General features: G+C 47.0%; 1 protein-coding gene across 3 annotated transcripts in view; it reads left to right on the forward strand.

The window, feature by feature from the left end:
* The window catches only part of BCL9 (BCL9 transcription coactivator), a 60147-nt gene extending 42384 nt beyond the window's left edge, over positions 1–17763 (forward strand). For 2 of the 3 annotated variants that reach the window (XM_064469362.1, XM_064469345.1), the window contains exons 2-8: positions 5473–5779; positions 7356–7672; positions 8589–8778; positions 9272–9371; positions 9776–12005; positions 13910–14170; positions 15554–17763. In XM_064469362.1, coding sequence (XP_064325432.1) covers positions 5727–5779; positions 7356–7672; positions 8589–8778; positions 9272–9371; positions 9776–12005; positions 13910–14170; positions 15554–16671 — 4269 coding nt within the window. In that variant the 5' untranslated portion in view covers positions 5473–5726 and the 3' untranslated portion in view covers positions 16672–17763. The remainder of the gene's footprint in view (positions 1–5472; positions 5780–7355; positions 7673–8588; positions 8779–9271; positions 9372–9775; positions 12006–13909; positions 14171–15553) is intronic. The other variant, XM_064469353.1, reaches the window with a different exon arrangement.
* The last annotated feature ends 4062 nt before the right edge of the window (positions 17764–21825 follow it).

Here is a 21825-nt window from a genome sequence, read left to right on the forward strand (position 1 = left end):
ACAGACTGACAGTCTCAGAAAGGCCGTGGGGAAAAAAGAAGTGTGCTCTTTCTTGTACACAGAGAAAGAGATTTCTTGCCTTTAATGCTTCGTGTCACAGTAAGGCCACAAGTTTGATACTTTTATCTACTTGGTATGCCTTTATTTCATCTCTCCACATTCTCCTTCTCAAAGAGGGAGAAAAGACTGAAGTGAATCAGTGATAACTGCAGCTGTTCCTGTTGAAGCAGCCGTAACGCTGTACACCTCCAGTGCCTGACCACTTGCCACTGTCAAGCTTCTGCAGTTTAAGTGCATAAAGAAGGAATAAGCTAGTTTGGATGGTTTTTTCCTTCTGTTTGCGGTACAATAATATGGTGGCTAGTTCATAGAAGTACAGGGATGGTTCATGAATAAGTTACCAAAAGGTAAGCTAAGGTGTGCATTTGTATCTTGTTAGTTACTCTGTGGTAGCTGCTTGCATAGACGCTGTTGCCTTTTGCTCTTAAACTTACTGTGAAGCAAGCTGTCTTGCACCGTCTGTGGGCTAAGACCATGCAGGTGAGCAACAGAGATAGTAAACTAGGGGATGGAATTGCATTGCAAGGACTTGGCTGGGTAGCCTTAAAGATGGATCATGTTTGATCATTTGTGTCCCTCTTGCGGTTCTGAGCTATGGTCTGTAAGGCTGCCCTGCTCTGGTGCGTTGCCAGGTTAAACCTGAATGTTTCAAGCAATAGAGCCCCAACCATTTGCTGTGATAGATTCTCTCCATCCCGATGCGTGCTGGCGTTTACATGTTTTCCCTTTCAAGGGAAAAGGTGATTTTTGGTTGCTGCTTTGATAGAGGTGTGTCAGTATTGGCACTGGCACGGCTTAGCCTGTATTGTTTTGTTGGGTGGGGTGGGGGAAAGGGGAGAGGAGATATAACTGGGTAATTGGATTCAGGGATGATTGTGCTGCTGTGGTAGGTTTTACTGGATGAAGCAGCTTGTTGCGATAGGTGTTTGTTTCAGCTTCTGTCTGCAAGTATGACTTGGCTAGATAAGGATGGTCTATCGTGATGATTTCATTGTTTGAATTGGCTGGACTGGGTGGAGAATGCAGCTGCATTGTTTGGGACTAGCTTTGTAGTTTCGTTTTGTTGAAGTGGATTACATGGCAGTGCATTGCTACATTATTAAGGTGAAGTTGCAGTAGATAATAGTTGGAGAATGTTGGAGGGAAGAGAATACGCACAGGGTTTCACAATGCGTACCTAATTGAGCCTCGCAACAGCTCCTGTGTTCCTGTTGGGAGATCTGGTCAGCAGAATGCATTGGGATTACGCAGAAAACCTATGGTAGTGAGTTGAGTTTGCAGTCATACTTTAACTGCAAGGCTGTCTGTGCTGTGTAAATAGCTGAGAGTGCTCTGAGAGACCATGCCGGCCCTGACAGTGTGAATTTTGTCTGGATTCATGCTGTTCTTGCTGCCTCTCCAGTTTTCACAATGGGTGAAGGAGAAGCTGGCAGGTAGCTGCCCTGTTTTTTCTTTACTGACCTCAAATTAACCATTGAGCCATGCCTCAGAGTCCATGTCTTTTTGTACTACGGAACTTTCAGGCACTTAAACTTGCTATAACATGTGAGTGACTGTTAACTGATGCAGGGTTGTCTCCATTACTGAAAGTGTGGCTGATCAGTTGTTAGGTCATGAACTCTTTTGGCCTTATAGGAAATAACTGTAGTGCAAGGTGGGGCTAACCCCTCTGCCTTGAGCAAACTTGCATTATGTCTTACTTGGGAAAGTTTGCAGTTGGATTCCCTTCTCCCTGCAGCGTAGCACAACGATGTGAAGTAGGAGTTGCCAGAACAGTAGGTAGTGCTTCCTCCTTCTAAAACCAGCCTGGTTTTCCCCTAGATGCGACAGAGCGATTGCCTGGCTTTACCTAATGCTTGATGCTTTTATTTATACGTTGTCTGGCTGTGGAGGAGGTGGTATATAATGAAGCACAGGGGTTTGGCAGAAGTTTTGCTAGGCTCATGGTGAGGGGAAGGCGAGCCTTTGAAGAGAGATGGGTGCAAGAGGAGGAGAGGTTACATGTCCCAGCTTTGTGCCAGCTTCTCAAAGCTCGGATGAGCTCATGAGAACCCAGCTGGCTCAAATGTGGGAGTGCTAAAGCAGGTCTGACCTATTTCTTCCCCTCCATGTGCAGCACGCATCTTGAGACTCTTCCAGTCTGACTTTTTCAGTGCTGACAACAAATCCTGCCAGTCTGAGCAGAGGCGCCCCCTTGTTAGTGGTTCAGAGCAAGTTTTGATTCCTCTGCTTCTGTGGCTGGATGCATGGGAGGGACGCACAGACTGACTGTGCATTCTTGTTGGTGAAACTCTTCCTCTCTCTTCTTGTTCCAGGTGATCTTTTCTTGTGAGACAAGTGGTTTGTGACTCATGGCCTCCACAATGAGTACTGCTGTGTCGTGATACCAGGGGTCTTGGTAAGCTGCTTGTTTGAAATATGATAGGTCCTCGCCATTCCACAAATGCAGGCCCATCTCTCTTGTCTTTGCAATTGAGGTTCAACATAATTTTAAGCTATCCAAATTGTAAGCTGCAACTGAGTGAGGCTACTTTTCACCTGTTCTACCACCTTCTCTGAGCTTGCAGTGGCACTGATTCGGTTACATGATCAACCAGATCAGGGGACTGATCCAGCTGAATAGATTTCTGCTGTTTCCCTTGCATTTGTTCCCATTCAGATCTTTTCCCCAGTCTGCTCAGGAGAGAGGTGGTGAGAACTGAGTACACAGTTGAACCATCCCTTTTCCCTGCAGCCATTGCCTGGCATACCTTAAAGCAAGCCTGAAAATAGAACCTTGGATGTAGCTTGCCAAAACGTCTTGAAAAGTAGCTTGACCATTCACTGTCGGTGACCCTACCTCTAATTCTAGAGCAATGATAAAGGCTTTGCTATGGCAGGCAGACTCTAGCTGCAAAAATACATATCTCTAGAGCTTTTCCATTATTGAACCCTAGATTCCCAGACATACATATGTTAGAAGTGCATTTAGAAAAATCATGAGGCATTCCATTTCACATTATAAAAGATGGTACATTCTCAGTGTGCAGAAATGAGAAGCGGAGGAAGTTGAGTTGCCGTTGTTCCACCAATGAATATATTGATATATCCTTTATAGCTCTCTCTGGTAAGAAGAAATTTAAACCGAGATTGGAAAATACAGTTCCCTTGCAGAGCGTATCATTCCAATTCCATTCTAATAGATGGAAGATACATGTATATAGGATAATAAAAAGTAGGGTTAAAAAATTGGAGGTGTTTTTATCCCCTGTGAAGTACTTGAAAGTTTGGTGATGTCAGAAATATTGTGCAGCCAGTGTGATCCTGATTCTATTCTTCATGTTTTCTCATTGCACTGTGCAAGACTGGGAGTCTGAGGAAACTCTCATCTTATAATAAAAGGTAACTTGATAATGCATGAATATCAAAAGTGGAAAAGCAGAGGATGAAACAACTAAAACACTTGAATTTATCACACCAGCATCTGCATTCTGCTGTTAGCATTAAGCTCTGCTCACTTTAATGCTATTGTTCCTTTTTTCTTCTTTTACCTGAAATTCACCATATTTTCAGTCACACTGTCACCTTAAGTGAGGACCCTGAAGTATCACTAAGTTCCACTAACTTTTAGAGATGCATAAATCTTTTGGAAAGTGGGTGCTGTTGATAACGTTACGGTTTTGTTGTCAAAACAGACATAGGAGCCAAATTTGCATGTAAAGATGGTACAACTTAGATATTTGTGAAGAGGTTCTCTCAAGTCTTCAATGTATCTGTGTAGCACCAGCTCCAATTACAGCATGATAGGAGTAACAATAGTAATAGATTAACTCCAACATTGTTCTCAAAATCGGTGGAATAACCAGCCGATAGCCCTAGAGAGGCATGTGGATCCTGCGGAGTGTGTGGCTCAGACTGGAGTTCATCTGATTGTGCCCAATAGGAGGCATTAAAAATGAGACCTTTGTTGCAGAAACATTCCCCTACAATAATGGGTTTGTGTGGCACAGTGGAGGTGAGCATAGGGAGCGGGATGATTTCTCTGCATCATGAAGAAGCCATGTGGTAGAGAATTGAATTTCTGGAGATGATGCAGAGCTTCATGGAATGACTGCAGTGTGCAGCACTATCATGTTAAAGTACAGCAGTGCAAAGTCGCAAAAAGTATAATGGCACAACCTCACAACAAGATAAATTTGTGGAACTGGAAAACCATAGTGCTCAATACTGTAGGTTACTGATAACTCTCGTGGCCAGAGGTGCTCATATAGTGCCCGTGTTTCTTAATCCTTTGGTGTCAGCATGTAAGCAAACCAATTTTTTGTTTTCTAAATGCAATTTGAACAGTAGTTTCTTCACAGAATTCAAGGCACTCCCCGTCTGGTGAGGTTTATTTTGTTTCATTTGATATACCCAGGAAGAAACTGCTTATTTGGCGCTGAGAAGGAATACTGGGAATATTTACATTTGAATAATATTTAACTAGAATGCTTAATACATTAACAATAAATCTTGGTTAGATTCTAAATTAAGTGGATTTGCATCTGAGTAGGTGAGATGAACAGGAGAGATTTTGCTGAAACATAAACAAGACAGAAATTTGTTCCAAAATAACTTAGCCCAAAGGACATAAACAGTAATGTTCAATAGTTTTCTCCTCCAGAAACAGTTTTATGTACCTTATTGCCTGCATTGTGCATATCATTTCTTAGAAAGAAGCTGAAAAAGTGTTTATTTTTAGTTTTGTGTGGGGTTTTTTGTTTGGTGTTTTTTTAAGTCTTAATGGTCTGTATAGTGCTGCTGCGCAAATTTAAAGGGGTAGTTCTCTAGTGATCTTTTGGCCTTTCTACTAGATACAATGAGTGAGTAACCTCTGGTATTTTCAGAGTAATCACAGCGGAGCTGGTTGCTTACAGGTGGTCAGGAAGGCATTTTATTTTATTTTCTTCCCTTTGTGCAACCCTTAGCGCACATCATTGAACATATGTCTAGTTGTATTGGACCAAGGAGACAGAGAAGGTTTGAGCAGAGTTTATGTTCTTAAGAAATATCAGATTACGGCCATTCACAGGGGAATTCTGGATAGCTAAGTCATGTTGGGGGTTTGTAGATTTGGCTTCCTACTGACTTGTTGTGAGGTATCTTCAAGCTGAGCACAGAGGCAGAATCAAAGTGTCCAGATACAAGGCACTTCCCTGTTTTTTTGACTGCAGAGTGATTTGCTTTGTATGAAGGGAAGGTGTCCTCTCTGCCTGTAAACTGAATGGCCAGCCAGGGCTGCCTCCAGTTTGAAATACGCAGCTGTACTGAGCCATCTGAAAGCTCTTCTCAGTAACGGGGGAAGAATTGCCTTTTACTGCTTCACACCAGACACATATGCCTGGAAAGTTCCTCACTGATTTTGTTGCTCTTTTTGTGGGGTGGTTTTAACAGTGTGCCCTGGAGATGCGAGACTTCCCCTGGGCAGCAGGAGGCAAGCGTCTAGAGAATGCTGGAGCTGCAGGAGGGAAGCGCCCAGTGCAAAACCAGAGAGGAGCAAAGAGAAAAAAGGCAAGCAGACAGCCGGCATTGAGAGAAGCGGGTGGCAGAAAGTGCTTCGACGCTGCCTCTGGCGGCACTCTCCCCAGAGGAACTTGACAAGAGCCCATCTGCGTGCGTGTGAGACTGTGAGCTCAGGATTTCTGTCAATGCATTCCAGTAACCCCAAAGTGAGGAACTCCCCGTCAGGCAACACACAGAGGTAAGGAAAAGAGCCTGCAGTCAGCTGCTTGGGATTGGTGCATGATGCTGTCCCTGCTCTGCTGCAGGATGAGCCAAGGACTGGTGCATGTGACTTACTGGTCCTCCTTTGTCCTCCCATTGGACCTGCCGAGTACCTGAGCGCTGGCTGCACAGTGCTGACAAGTCTCCACATTTGGCTAGGCTCAGGATGTGCTGAAAGCTCTAAACCCATGAGGTACAGATTCTGTATTCCTCACGCCCTCTTGCCTCCCATCAGGTGTCTGAATAGGCTGTAGGAGAGTAAACATGCTGTTTCTATCTGTGCTTTTTTTTCTTCCCCCTCTTCTAATTATCTGTTTCCCTGAGGGGTAGTTGGGCAGCAGCAGGTCTCTCTGTCTGTACTTTCACACAAAACTCCTCCTCTGTATTATTGGCCTGGACAGCCTGGAGAACTGATCAGCTGTGCACTCAGATCCTCTACATCATTCACCTGCCAGTGCAGCAGGTCAGCATCTCTCCTCTGCTAATTTGGAAGGGGAAAAGTACGGAAGTGAAGCACTGTCCAGGGACTTGCAGTGGTCTGATTGACAGCATTCTCGACTTTGATTATTTACTCCTAGAGGTCATCTGGAGCTTAAGAGTAATTCAGAGGGAATGCCTCTGAGTCAGATGCCTGCCCAAAGGAGGAAACGGCTGTGCGAGTCCCACAGTGAGGATGCTAGCAAGTGCTGCCTGTTGGAAGTGGCAGTGATGATAGGAAAACGCAGTGCAGAAGATCTGATAGCAATGGAGTAACCGGAGGGTGAGGAGGAAGGGGTGGCTAGTGCGTGTGTAAAACCCAGAAGAACAAAATATGTTTAGGATGCAATTTGCTGAGTGGAAGAGAGAAGAAAAGACTGAAGTTCCTTTGGCAAATGAAAGAAGCTTCATCTGCCCCATTTTGCAGGAGTGTGCAGGGAGATGGTATCCTTCTCCTTCCTTATTCAGAGGCAGGTTGTAGCTGGTTTAATTGTTTTCACGGTCAGAGGTTTGTGTTTTCCTGGCAGCTCGCCCCAATGTATGATGAATGCTGCAGTAATGCTGGGTTTTCCTTGTGCTCCCTGTAGAACAGGATAGGGAGGTACAAGGGAGGGGGTGGGGGGTCCTACTCTGATCAGAGCTGAAGTGTATAGTTTGGGTCCAGGAGAGTGGTGAGGTGAACTTTATTGTGCCTTGTTTGTTTACTCTGAGCTGGTCTTGGTGTGAGGCGCTTCTCTGTGCACATAGAAACCGTTGTCTTTATTGACAGAAGCCACAGAGGTAGGTCCTCATGTGACAGCAGTTCCTGGGATCTGGCAGGTTTGTAGCTTGCCCTAGTGCCTTCTTGAGCAATGAGATCCCATCTTGGGTAATAACCCTTTCAGGGCATGTTCAAAAAAGCACCTGCATGACTCTAAGCTTGCAGGCATTTTTTATATGTCAGCAATTGTCTTAGCTTGCAAAGGTGGCAGTGGTTGTTTCTGCTTCTCTCTCATCAGTTCCTACGGGGTTGAATGAATCTGTGGTGTGATTTGTCACTTTTTTTCTTTTCCTTTTTTTTTTTGCTCTGTCCCCAGTAGCCCCAAATCAAAGCAGGAGGTGATGGTCCGTCCCCCTACAGTGATGTCCCCATCTGGCAACCCCCAGCTGGATTCCAAATTTTCCAACCAGGGCAAACAAGGGGGCACCACCAGCCAATCCCAGCCCTCTCCCTGTGACCCCAAAAGTGGAGGTCACCCCCCCAAAGTGCTCCCTGGCCCAGGTGGGAGCATGGGGCTGAAGAATGGGGCAGGAAACGGTGCCAAGGGGAAGGGGAAGAGAGAGAGGAGCATTTCAGCAGACTCCTTTGAACAGAGGGAAGCTGGGACTCCTAATGATGATCCTGAAATCAAAGGTATGTTTGCTAGGATTCATGTGCAAGTGCAGACATTTAGTCTGAGTCTTCTGTGAGATGGAGAATCGCTATGCAAAAACATTTATTTGTCTGGGGTTCTGTAAGTTCTAGCCAACAAAGTCTAAAGGTCTTGAGAGCAGGTGAAGAGGAGAGGTTGTCATAGCTGGCATGAGTAAATGTCCTGTTCACGCTCAGTTAAAGTGCAGACCTAACCCTGGTGGGAAAGTTCCTTTCTAACTCTGAAACTCCCCCAGAGGATTTGAAAGTACAAATGCAACCTGTTGGTTTCCTTCTGGCCTTTGGCCTTTCAGGAACTGCTCTGTTGTAACTGGGGTTTTGAACAATATGCAAGCCTGTTTTGTCAACACAGATACAAAACCTGTAGCACCCTGACTGGTAACACAAGCCAGAGAGTTGGGATTTCTGTGTTCTGCTCCTGGCTCCCAACATTGCCTCTGTGAGGCAGTGTGAAAACAGACTAGATGTGCAGTTGTCCCACTTTCCTTTGTCCATTTTCTAGGTCACCTGGCTAAGGTGGCTGAAGGGGGGAAAAAAAAGTGGAGTTTTGCACAGAGCCCAAATATGTCCTTGGGCACAGACATTTTCATATTTGTTCATTTTAGTGTGTAGTTTTCCTGCTATTCTGTGTGGCCATTAGAGAATTCAAAGGGATCAGCTCTGGGAACCGCCACGTGCCTTGGAAGATGAGCTTTCTCCCAGTGGTGCCTGAAGGGCAGCATGGCATTAGAGGGAAGGAAGATGCGTGGTGTAATAGAAGAATTGCCTTTAGTATAGTGCTTGAGAGAGAAGTGAGAAATTTTAGAGGAGGAAGAGCTCTGGTCATTTTCCAGAGATGGATTCCAAAGAGTGATCCTAAGGTAGTGATTCCCCTCTGCTCCTCTTTCTGCCCTTTCAGACTGCAATTCTGCTGATCATGTGAAGTCCCAGGATTCTCAGCACACACCACACTCCATGACTCCTTCAAATGCTTCAGCCCCAAGGTCTTCCACGCCTTCCCATGGCCTGACGGCTGCTTTGGAGCCAGCAAGTGGGCAGAAGACTCCATCCAAAGTGGTTTATGTTTTTTCTACTGAGATGGCCAACAAGTAAGTAGGTGGATGCTTGAATGTCTTCAGGGAGTGGGGCTTATATTTGTGCTCCCTTTTTAAGAGGTTTTCAAGTGTACTTTCTCCATCAAGTGCATTCTTGTAGCAAGAAGTCATTACTTATTTTGGGGATGCTGAAGGGACTGGAGTGGAGAAAGTCGCTACCTCTTGCCCTCTGAGAAGTGATTATTTATTCCTCCAAGGTGCGGAGTGGTGGTTTTTTTTCTTTAATTTTTACTTTTGGCAAACACTGGTAGGTATTGTTTTGCAATCCACGCAGTGAATAGCAGCCAGGATGGCTTAAACTGAGACATGAACCCTGAATGCTGATGAGTTTGTAGATGGAAGCATTTTTCTTTTGCTACTCATCTAGAGTGAAATATGTGTGGTTAAGTCTCTCTCCCGTCTGCCAGCTGAAGGGTAGAAGGGAGGACGGTTAAGAAAAATTGATTCTTATCTTCAACTGGATATGTGCATCTGTCTGTCTTTGCAGGGCTGCAGAAGCTGTGCTGAAGGGACAGGTGGAAACCATCGTGTCCTTTCATATCCAGAACATCTCAAACAGCAAGGCGGAACGAAACACTGTACCCTTGGTAGGGAATACCTGCATTTGTGTGTGTGGTTGGGTGAGAGACGGGTGATTATTTACATGCTGAAATAAGTTTTAGGGTGGAAAAGAGAGACAGTTGTTGTCCTAGCCTCCTGCAAATAAATGGCTAGGATCATCCAAAGAAGAGCTTGTGTCTTGCAGTATTTGGGTAGTATATTTCTGACCCACTGCTTATGTGGTGCTAGCGCAGAAGCAAGGGGTAGCTGCTGTAATACCTGAGCAAAATATGTTTCTGCATGGCCAAGATGCTGCTTTGTGATCACTGCATGAAGGCTACCCTTCCTTGCAGTGTGGGCTGGTGATGTTCAGACAGGATGCTTTGCTTGCACCTCTGCTTATGTCACACAGCTGTAAGATGAATGAGTGACATGTGGCTTTCTCTTGCAGAACCCCCAGATCACTGCACTTCGGACTGAACCCAAGCCCCTGCCGCAGCCGCAGCCCCCCACCGCCCCGGACCAGAACCCTCCCCAGAACGCCAAAATGCAGCCGACTCCACCTGTGTCAGCACCGGTATCCAAATCTGCCGGCCCCGCCTGCCCCATAGATCAAGACAGTCCCAGCGTGGAAAGCAAAGTGATGTCTGTGGGCAGCCCTGCCAACTCTACCCCATTGCAGACAGAAGGATTTGGGCAGAGTTCAACCCCCAATAATCGAGCAGTTAGCCCAGTTTCCCAAGGTAGCAATAGCTCTGCTGCAGACCCCAAAGGTCCTCCCCAGCAGGTGTCTGGTGGGGACCCATCCAGTTTGGGCGAGAATCCAGATGGACTGTCACAGGAGCAGTTGGAGCATCGAGAGCGCTCGTTGCAGACCCTGAGAGACATACAGCGCATGCTCTTCCCTGATGAGAAGGAGTTTGCGGGAGGGCAAGGTGGGGGACCACCCCCAAGTGCTGGGGTGCTGGATGGTCCCCAAAAGAAACCTGAAGGGCCGATACAGGCCATGATGGCTCAATCCCAAAGTTTAGGCAAAGGGTCAGGGTCTCGGACAGATGGAGGGGCTCCGTTTGGCCCTCAAGGACACAGGGACATGCCCTTTTCCCCAGATGAAATGGGGCCACCACCAATGAACTCCCAGTCAGGACCCATCGGGCCAGACCACCTGGACCACATGACTCCCGAGCAGGTAGCCTGGCTTAAGCTGCAGCAGGAGTTTTATGAGGAGAAGAGAAGAAAGCAAGAGCAGGTGGTTGTGCAGCAGTGTTCCCTGCAGGACATGATGGTCCATCAGCACGGGCCTCGTGGGGTGGTCCGAGGCCCTCCCCCTCCCTATCAGATGACCCCTGGGGAGGGCTGGGGACCTGGGGGTCCAGAGCCCTTCCCTGAAGGCATGAACATGTCGCACTCCCTGCCCCCCAGGGGCATGGCCCCCCATCCCAACATGCCTGGGAGCCAGATGCGCCTGCCTGGTTTTGCAGGAATGATGAACCCTGACATGGAGGGCCCCAGTGTCCCGAATCCTGCCTCCCGGCCTGGGCTTTCAGGAGTCAGCTGGCCAGACGACGTGCCAAAAATCCCAGATGGCCGAAACTTCCCTCCTGGCCAGGGTGTCTTCAGCGGCCCTGGTCGAGGGGAGCGGTTCCCCAATCCGCAGGGCCTGCCCGAAGAGCTCTATCAGCAGCAGCTGGCTGAGAAACAGATGGGCCTCCCTCCTGGCCTGAACATGGAAGGTATCAGGCCCGGCATGGAGATAAACAGAATGATGCCCTCCCAGAGACACATGGAGCCTGGGAACAACCCCATCTTCCCTCGCATGCCGGTGGAAGGGCCGATGAGCCCCTCCAGGGGGGACTTCCCGAAAGGAATACCCCCACAAATGGCCTCTAGCAGGGAGCTGGAGTTCGGGATGGGCCCTGGCAGCATGAAGGGGGACATGGGCATGAATGTCAGCATGGGCTCCAACCCACCCCTGGTCCCTCAGAAGCTGAGGGAGGCAGGAGTTGGGCCAGAAGAGATGATGAAACTGCGCCCCGGCGTCTCGGAGATGCTCTCCTCTCAGCAGAAAATGGTGCCGCTGCCGTTTGGGGAGCACCCGCAGCAGGAATATGGCATGGGTCCCAGACCTTTCCTTCCCATGTCTCAGGGCCCAGGAGTCGGTCTACGAAATCTCAGAGAACAGATCGGGCCTGACCAAAGGACTAACAACCGGCTCAGCCACATGCCGCCACTACCTCTCAATCCCACCAGTAACCCTAATAGCCTCAACACTGCTCCCCCGGCGCAGCGCAGCCTTGGCCGCAAGCCCTTGGATATCTCCGCAGCTGGTCAGGTGCATTCGCCAGGGATCAACCCCCTGAAATCCCCCACGATGCGCCAGGTCCAGTCTCCCATGATGGGGTCTCCATCGGGGAACCTCAAGTCCCCTCAGACACCCTCCCAGCTGGCAGGAATGCTTGCGGGCCCCACTGCCGCAGCTGCCGCTGCCTCCATTAAGTCCCCCCCTGTCTTGGGGTCTGCTGCTGCTTCTCCTGTCCACCTCAAGTCTCCATCTCTCCCTGCACCTTCTCCTGGATGGACTTCGTCTCCAAAGCCTCCTTTGCAGAGCCCTGGGATTCCCCCAAACCACAAGGCATCTCTCACCATGTCTTCTCCAGCCATGCTGGGGAATGTGGAGTCGGGTGAGTGCCGCCTCTGCTAGCCGGACTCAGCTCATCGGCTCACGTCAGGTTACCCTGAGGCGTGCAGCAAGGGGAGAGGGTTGGAGGTTTCTTGAAGGGGTGGCAGTGCCTCAAGGCTTGGTGGTGCTTGGTCCAAGGGTCGGGTTGGCGGCTGCATGAGTGGCGCACAAGTGCTTTTCCTGCTGTTGTATTTGCGGGTTTGCACCATGCCTCCTGGGTGTCCTGGTGAGGGCTAGTCATCGGAGGATGTGAAAGGGTGGGGTCAGGAGGTGTGGAAAAATGTGGAGTGTTGATGGGAGAAATCTCTCCCTGGAGGAGTTTTTGGCTGTTCCGCCACAGTTCCTGGTGGCAGTAGCTTTGTGGAGCCGTTCCTGCTGATGTTATGAAAATGCTTTGAAATAACATCTCCTACAAGTTGATGCTGAGCACAGTTAGTCATGTACCTAGATATGGTCAGGTATGGTTACGGCTTTCTAGGCTCACCACAGACAGGGAGGTGTGTTAGCATTTTTTCAGGCTTCAACCATTTCAGAGAGAGTTACCACCACCATATGTAGCATTCAGTAGTGTACTGGAGCTGTGCCGTGCCTGGGACCTTCGAATGCAGGTGCTGGCATGCTCCTGAACGTCTCTGGGCTATTGGCGGCACACGTCCGCCCTCTCCTTCCCACTCCCAAATCCTCCCAGAGCTTACCCAGGAGCATGTTTGCCCCTCTGTCCAAGTTCCCAGTGCTGCAGCCCGGGAAGGTCTGGCTGGGAGAGGAGGCTTGCCCACGTTGCCCTCTAGTGCTGCTGTGGGTAACAACGTGGCAGCGGTGGCTGGGACATGCCCAACAGGGCCAGGGGACTGGTGGTGGCAGGGGGGGGTAACCCCTCACATCAGCTGGCAGGACTGCTGGCCAGATCCCTGTGCTTGGTAGCAGAGGCTGGGTGTTGGCGTCTGTCGTGGCTGCTGAGGCCGTGCCCGGTGTGAGCCCGAGTGCCTACAGGTCAGAATTGAATGCTTTAGTCTGTGCCTAATGTTGTGCCTAATGAATGCTTTTACATGCAGCTCTTCCAAAGCATAAATGTTTTGGCATTGCAGGATTTTTGTTTTATCTGTTCTCCTTTCCTTTTTCTGGGGTGAGCCGAGGAATGTGCAGTGGATTTTCAGTGATAGTACAACTTTGGTTTAGCATCTTTCCTTCCCATGTGGTTTGGGTGGCATGAAATTCATCGGTGAAGAACAAAGGAGATTGGAAATGCTTTGGGAGAGCAGAGGATGAGAAGCTAATAAGTGTAGAGAATGTTTCTTTTAACTGGAATGAGCAGTAAATATGTGTATATAAAACCTGAATGAAATATAAACAAGGAGTCTTACTTGTAGCAGCTGATGCAGCTTGTCAGAAATCTGCCTGTATGTCTTGGCATAATATCTGCTACAGCTTTCATTGTGCTGCCTATGTCTACTGTGCTTGTTTGCCCCCTAAAGAAAAAAGGGCAAGGAGCTACAGTTGACTTCTGGTAGGTGCAGGAACAATTAATTGGCTATGGATTTAGATTTTTATGGATAGACTTGGTGTGTGAGTCTGTCTTCTCCAGTGCATGGAAGTTGAATAGTAGGATTTTTCAGACGTACCTGATAATTCTTCCTGTGGATTTGCAGAGGCTCAAGATAGTTCCAGTGGAAGTGCAGAATCCAGGATAACGAATGTTAACAGTCTTGACCAATAGGCTTATTTTTCTGGTTACCTTTCACAGGCATTGTGACTGCATTAGTCAGATGGTCTCATTGCAATAATAAAAATCTAGGTTTTGAGATTTCTAGGAGAAAAGGGTGGGTTTTCAGGGAAAAAAAATGCTAAGAAAGAAGAAAAATTGACCTTTTTTCTTTTCTATCTCTCTTCCCCCTCTGCCCCTGCAAGGCGGCCCACCTCCTTCTACAGTCAGCCAGTCTGCTCCTGTGACTCTTCCTGGAAATCTTCCCTCTAGCAGTCCTTACACAATGCCTCCAGAGCCGACCCTCTCCCAGAATCCCCTTTCCATTATGATGTCCAGGATGTCCAAATTTGCCATGCCCAGCTCTACACCGCTCTATCACGATGCCATCAAAACTGTGGCCAGCTCGGATGATGACTCCCCTCCGGCACGCTCCCCAAACTTGCCACCCATGAACAGCGTACCAGGTAAGAAACTCAAAGAAATGTAAGCCTAAGCTATCAGGCAATACAGTGAAGGTGACTTTAATGGAAGCTTCATCAGATGAAGATGGCAAGAAGGGAAAGACCTTGAAAAATATATAGCCGTGGCTGTTTTTGAGGAAGGCAGTTGCAATTCTCTGAAATGGGGAGAGGGAAATTCTCATTGCAACCAGTTTTTTCTGTTCAGAAAGTGTCTCTTCTTCAGAAAGAGTCTGATCTGGAAAACCTTTATGTATGGGAGAGATTTCCGCTCAGGCAGACTGGAATTACTTGCGTGAGTGAAGGCTGCTCATGGGAGTAAGGGTCAGACCTGAACATGTTACCGAGAGGAAACCATTCTTCTCCTGTCTTAAGGCAGTGTCATAGAAGCTTCACAGGGGTTTGTTGGTTTTGTTTTGGTGAGGATTTTTTTGGGGGTGGTTTTTGGTTTGGTTTGTTTTTTTTGACACTGAATTATCTAGTCTTTTCCTGGGTTTTGTGGGTTGCCTTTGTTACAGAAGAGTGTGCTAGAATTCTTTTTCAAAGTGCACATCTTTTCATATAGGGAATGAGTAATGGCAGGTGGCCTCAGCCAGGGCTGAGGGGAAACTGCCCTGGTCCTTACCTGAGAGAGTTAGAGGAAGAGTAAAGGAAAACATTGTCTTATTGGGCTGTCTTGTGGGTGAGCATGTTTATATGAGAAATCCAGTCCCTGCTGGTAGTTTAATGTTGGTGCATACATATTTAATACAAAAGTAGGCTGTAGCCCCAACTGAATTAACATAGTTGAAAGAGAGGGTGAGTGGATGTTTCATGGGGGCAGCGACTGGAAATGAATTCTTGATGAGTTTACCTTTAGCTTTGCTGTCTGTTTCACGCAGTAATGATCAGAATGGCTGAGTATACCTGGGGAAGCTGGCTAATTGAATAAGTTCATGATGATAGCTCATTAACCTCATTGATCGCTGCCTCCTAGTCTTATGAGGGTTACCTGATTTATCACTTCTTGAGTTTTGAAAGGAGATTCAGTCACCTCCCAGTGGACAAGTCTCCATATGCTGGTAATCTGTCACAGGCATGTTTGTTACTGCCTGCATCATCTAGACTGATGGAGAAAAGTAGTAAAGGTATGGGTTGGATTGGGATCCTATTTACAGAGCAGGCTTCAGTCGATTTTTGATAGGGCACTGACAAGCTTAGGGAGGCAGCTGTGCAGGTGGCATCAATTTTCTGGTTAAAATAACATTTTCCAGAGCCACTACTGATGTTTTTTTAATAGCACTAATTTGTGTGTGTGCGCGGACTTGGTAACCTTGCAGAAAGCTCACTGATAGTTTTATTGATTATTATTGGCTGTTCTCTAAATGTGATTCCTTATTTCTTCCCTAGGCATGGGCATTAATTCTCAGAATCCTCGAATTTCAGGTCCAAACCCAGTGGGTCCAATGCCAACCCTTAGCCCAATGGGAATGACTCAGCCTCTTTCCCATAACAACCAGATGCCCTCTCCAAATGCTATGGGACCCAATATACCTCCTCATGGGGTCCCCGTGGGACCCGCCCTGATGTCACACAACCCGATGATGGGGCATGGCTCCCAGGAGTCTCCAATGGTACCTCAAGGACGCCTGGGCTTCCCACAGGGGTTCCCTCCCGTGCAGTCCCCTCCACAGCAGGTGCCATTTCCACACAACGGGCCCAGCGGTGGACAAGGCAACTTCCCAGCGGGAATGGGCTTCCATGGAGAAGGACCTCTGGGGCGCCCAACCAACCTGCCCCAAAGTTCGACAGATCCAGCACTTTGCAAGACTGGAGGCCCTGGCGGTCCAGACTCCTTCACTGTTCTTGGAAACAATATGCCTTCGGTTTTCACTGATCCAGAGCTGCAGGAGGTGATCCGTCCTGGAGCCACAGGAATACCTGAGTTTGACCTGTCCAGGATTATCCCATCGGAGAAGCCCAGCCAGACACTACAGTATTTCCCTCGTGGGGAGGTGCCAGGCCGCAAGCAGCCGCAGGGGCCTGGGCCGGGGTTCTCCCACATGCAGGGGATGATAGGAGAGCAGACCCCGAGGATGGGACTAACGTTGCCTGGCATGGGGGGCCCTGGGCCAGTGGGAACTCCAGATATCCCTCTTGGGACGGCTCCGTCTATGCCAGGTCATAACCCGATGAGACCGCCTGCCTTCCTGCAGCAAGGCATGATGGGGCCGCACCACCGCATGATGTCACCAGCACAAACAGCGATGCCTGGCCAGCCCGCGCTAATGAGTAACCCCGTGGCTGCCGTGGGCATGATCCCAGGCAAGGACCGAGCCCCCGCGGGGCTGTACAGCCACCCGGGCCCTGTAGGGTCACCTGGTATGATGATGTCAATGCAGGGCATGATGGGACCCCAACAAAACATCATGATTCCCCCCCAGATGAGGCCCCGAGGTATGGCTGCTGACGTCGGCATGGGAGGGTTTAGCCAAGGCCCTGGAAACCCAGGGAACATGATGTTTTAAGCTGCTACCATAAGACTGGATGTTCTGATCCTTGTCAAGATGAGATTCCAAGTCCTGAGTGCTTTTTTGGGAGCTTCAGGAGTACAGTTTGGCCATGCAATAGGTGAAAAGAGACCAGAGGACGCTTTGGGAAATCTCGAATGTATGGAATTACCTGAGAAAAAAAAAAATTATTCATTTTAACAGGTTGTTTTTTTTTTAAGATTTATTTTTTAAAAATTATTTTTGTGGACTTGGGTATCCCGTGACGGCACCTGCTTTGAGAATCTGTAGCTGTATTTTGAGAATTGCCATTTGTCACAAGTTGCACCATTCTCTGTATGTTTACGTCCTTCGGACTGGCTTCTCCCAGGACTCTCGGTTATTTTTGGGGTTTTTTTGTGTACTGTACTATATTGTAAAAGGGATTTTAGCAGAGACTTTAGTCTTTGGGGTGAGAGGAGAATGGGATTCTAGGCTGTTTACTTTAGGTGGAGAATCCATCTTCAGAACTTCGGACTATTTTCCTTCAACTCCAATGTATAGAAAAACCAAACTACGACCTCAGAGCAGAGTATTAATGAAAAGCACAAAAAGGAACTTAAGTTCAGTGAGGGGAATCTTTTAAATGAAATAAATAATAAGTTAAGGACATATTTTTCAAATTATGGCGTGCTGTCCAGCACCTTCTGTCTCTCCCTCCCACTCTTTATTAAATAGGCTTCTCTCTCTGTCCGTCCCCCTTCTGTCTCCTCCTATGGCAGCTGCAATACATTGTGTTATTTTGGGGAGTAAATCTAGGAGAGCCTCTCCTCGCGTGGGGACTCTTCCCACTTTTAGGAAGGGGCTGGACTTGGACACTGTTACATCCTACAGTAGTCTCTCTCACTGTTTCCTATTCTCCTTTTCTTAGAAACCCCAAGTGATTTTATTAATGTGGGAGTGGAACAGACACTAAAAGTTATCCAGGATTTTTTTTGTGGTTATTTTTTTTTTTTTCCTCCCCAGCGTAAAACGTTCTGTGTAACCTCCATTAAATTTGGTACAAAACCACTCGCCAGGGCTGTGGTGTCAGAAAAATAAAATATATTGTTTCTTATAAAAATGAACTGTCGTCTTTATCCAGTCCAGTTGTTTCAGTGTATGTCAGATGGCTGGCCAGATAACTGTTTGCTCTTCCTTATGATCACAGCCAGCCTAGAGGCCAGGTGGGGTAAGCTTTGGCAGCTCCTGAAAGTCTGGTCTGTAGGCAGCTGCGTGCTCCTTGCAAGGCACTTCTGTTCGCTTAATACTGAACTGAGCCTGTTTTTCCTCAGAGTGAGGTCTGTCTTCAGAACACCTCAGGGATGATAGTTAGTCTTTCTTCCGCAGTTGTTTGAGGGTCAAGAATAGATGAAACTTGTTGTCTCCATCACTTCCTGCTGGTGAGTGTTTGCCGCAATACAAGGTACGTGGTTTTAAGCTTTCCCTAAGCAGCGGTGTCTGTCTGCCAAGTGCCGGAGTCCAGCGCTGTGCCGGGGCATGGAGGCCGTGTGTCCCTCTGGGGCCTTTGGATTGGGTAGGGTCTCTGACTGCCAGTGATCAGAGGCCAAGGCAGTGGGTAATGGATGAACTTAAATAACAAAGGTGAGAGAGAAATGGTCAGCGAGCAGATTTTTATCGACAACCCTGCTGGGTAAATTGTTGCTTTGCTGCAGTTGTCATTGATTGCTTCCTAATCCCCTGTCTTTTCAAACTTGCCTTTTGGGAGAATTTTGGCAAGAAGGTTTTGTGGTTTTGGCTATGACAAGTGAAAGACTGGATGCTGAAACATTGGGTTGGGATTCGAGCCCTGCTCCTGGAGAAGACCAGGATGAACCAGATATGGGTATGTTGGGGCAGGGTGTGGTCTCTGTGGTTGTCTGCTCTCTGGTCCCCCAGCACTGTGTATGGAGTGTGTCATCTCTGTTCTTGCTTCCACTTACTGTTACTTGACATTATTTCAGCGAGTAGTTTTCTCAAAGGGCTGGCTATTAGTGTGAAACTTCATGTGGAGAATGGGTATCTTTAATATGCTTGTGCATGAGAGTTTTTGAGTTAACTGATCAGGTGGAAAAGTTGCTGTTGGTGGCCAGCTTACCAAAGTTTCATTGCTAGTGTTACGAATGAATGAAGCCATGCACCATTGGAGGCATGCAAGCCTCAGAGCCTTCTGTTGCCTGCTTCCAAATTCACCTTTGTGCTGTCATGCAAATTTACAATGATTTTGGGTGAGAATTACTCTTTTGACAAAGTGTAGGATGCATGTTGTGGTGCTTCCCTCTAACAAGACAAGCAGCGTGCCTGAAGCACGGGCTTGTCAAGATTTTAGAAAGAGCTGACAATGACACAGTAAGTGTTATTTCTGTAGAGTGGAGTTCTCTCTTTAAATGGTTGCTCAGCTCCCTTTTGAGGACCTTGCACACGAATTGTCACAGTGAGGGCTTTTTTGAAGTGTTGCCATTTCCACTATGACTCCTGACTTCTTACCGTGTTGAACAAAGCAAACTTTCTTGATCGACAGAAGTAACCTGGAGGGTTTGTGGTTTCGGTTTGTTTGGGTTTTTTTATTTATTTTTTTAAACAGTCTTTCTCAGTACCTCTATGCCTGTTGAGGCATTTTGAATAGCAGAGGATTTGAGGTGACTGCAACTTACTCTTCAAAAAATTGACAGAGGGGATTCACTGTTTCAAAGCCACTTGACAGTGAAAGGATACATTTTAAAGGTGCTGGATAATTAAAGTTCCTTCTGTGTCTGTCTAACTTACGCTGGCATTTGGTATCTTAACAAGACTCTTCCTACAGAAGATGCAGAAGATGTGGATTCTCCTCAGTCCATGTAGGTGCACTTAACCACAGTGGCGTTGCCTGGTTTGCACCAGCTGATGCACAAGAGATGTTAAGGCCTTAGCTGGCTCTGGTTGGAAAAATGACTCAGTAGATGTAGGCTGAACTTTGTTTTGCTCTGATTCTACTTCTCCCCTTTTTGCTTTGCAAATGAAAACAGCTTTCTAGCTGCTGGCCTTGCAAATTCACCTTGGGATCTGTAAGTCAGGCTCTGTTCTCTTTTGCTTATTTATAATCAATAGTAACTGTGACTCAGCTCTGGTAGTCATGGTGCAGTTGAAGATGGAAGGTGGGGTTGCCATTTTTAGTTTTCTTCCCTTCCCCCTGCTCCTTTTTTTTTTTTTTTTTAAAAAAAACCCTTTCAAATCATCCTCCTCCACCTTTGTTTGAAAGAATGAAATAGACTTTATTCATACATACTTGGCTGCTCTTCCTCTCTAGTAACATGGGAGGAAACAGTCTGCTGTTCAAATTATCTCATCCCAGATGGCTGCGCAGCCGGAGTGCGGAGAGACTTAAAAGGTAAACCCAGCAGATGGTGAACTTCTGAAACGCAAAGTAATGCGCCTGCTAAATCAAAAGTTTAAAATATTTGAAATCTGTTTGTTTTAAAGTAGTAGACTGTTGCAAACAGGTCATCTGTGAAGTATGCTGGCAGTTTTAAGCACCGTCCAAATAAACTCTAGCTTTGTACCTGTATCATGGGCTAGTTAATCTGCTAAAGAACATGACAAGCAAGTAGCCAGCCTTACGAGTTTAGTCCTGACCTCCTAGTGGTATCTAATGGGTAACATTTCAGAAGACAGACCAGTATGTGGCGATCTAATCCGCATCAGTCTTCGCTGGGATTTGAATGCTGGTGGCGCTTCTGGTACAATACATGTATTCCCGAGGGTAAGTGTGAATCCTAAACGTGCTTCTTAGACTGCTGGAACACAGCATTTATTGTGCCAGAGTGTTGGGGCTGTTACAAATATGGTATACACAGGGCTTAATTTTGCGGTGCGTGGTATGCTCGCTGTCTACTATGCTGGGTTTCGTTCTCATGGCAGAAACAGCTGTTTCATTTGGTGGTATCCTTCTGTACTCAAAACAGTGACCGCTTTCCTTGTGTAGCCTTGGCAGGCTGTTGGCTGAAACCTGTTCCCTATTGTGATACCTCTTGAGGATAAATGATCCGTGTTCGATATAGGCCTGTATTTAGTAGAGAGTGCACTTCACTGTATCCATTAGTAGTAATTCTTAACCTAAAAAAGGTAAGTTGTGTTACATATGTGCTGTGTCATCTTTCTGGCGACGTGACCTCTAATTGAAAGATCTTTCAGTTTTTAGCCAGTCCACATAGTTTCTAATCGTTTCTGTTAATGCTGTTTGTGGTAGATGTATAACACCTAGCCTTGTCATGCTTTCCACTTAAGGTTAAAGTGCGTTATCAGGACTGTTCTTCAGGCCTTGAAAAGTTGCAAAACCAAACTGCTAGCTTTATTATGTTGGGTTCATTGACAAATATACCAAGCTCAGGCTCCTCTTAATCTCCTTTTGACTTTCAACCAGCAAACCTTTTGTGCCAAGAGATGTAGGTCCTCATGGCTCATTATGCACTCAGGTTTTCAGCTTATGATCGTTTTTGTTTGAGTCGGAGCATGAGGCGGCAAAGAAAAGTGGTGCTCTTTTGTCTGAGATACTGGTTTAAAAGAGAATGTTTTACATGAGAAAACAAAACCCTAACTTTAAGTTGACATCTTTCCTGCCGATTACCTACTGCACTAACATTGCCTTAAATGAAACATAATATATGAGGGTAGGTTTGCAATGCAAAATGTAAAAAAATGTCTTTTAGGTTTAAGTTGACCAACCTGCATTAACTGTATTGGACTAAAATAGCAAGGGAGACAGACAAACTGGGCTTAGCAGTTCAAGTTTGAGGGAACCTGAGGTTGAACATGTTAGCTGCTCGTGTTAGCAGTTCTCATATTAGCAGCCCAGGGTAAGAAAGTTTTGGGTTTCTTATTTCTTGTCCCCTGGGATTTGTTTCTTTCCCAGTTTTTGCAAAGAGTCGGCCTATTCATGTAAATGCACTGGTTCCTTGGGAAATTGTTGATTTCTGGAAATTTTTATTCTGTGTTCTCGGAAATGCCTCAGCCTCTTCCATGCCGTGTTTGCAGTTCAGCACTTACCACTTACCTGTGTCCTAAAACTCTTCCACTGTCCCACCAATCCTCTTCTGAAATAATTATTTACACTAGTTGTGGTCAGAAAGAACTCCTCCTTTAATGTGGGCCATGACTACCATGGAGTTGCTCAGTGGG

This window comes from Phalacrocorax carbo, chromosome 1 (assembly GCF_963921805.1).
Source record: "Phalacrocorax carbo chromosome 1, bPhaCar2.1, whole genome shotgun sequence".
In the NCBI taxonomy this organism is placed as follows: Eukaryota; Metazoa; Chordata; class Aves; order Suliformes; family Phalacrocoracidae; genus Phalacrocorax; species Phalacrocorax carbo.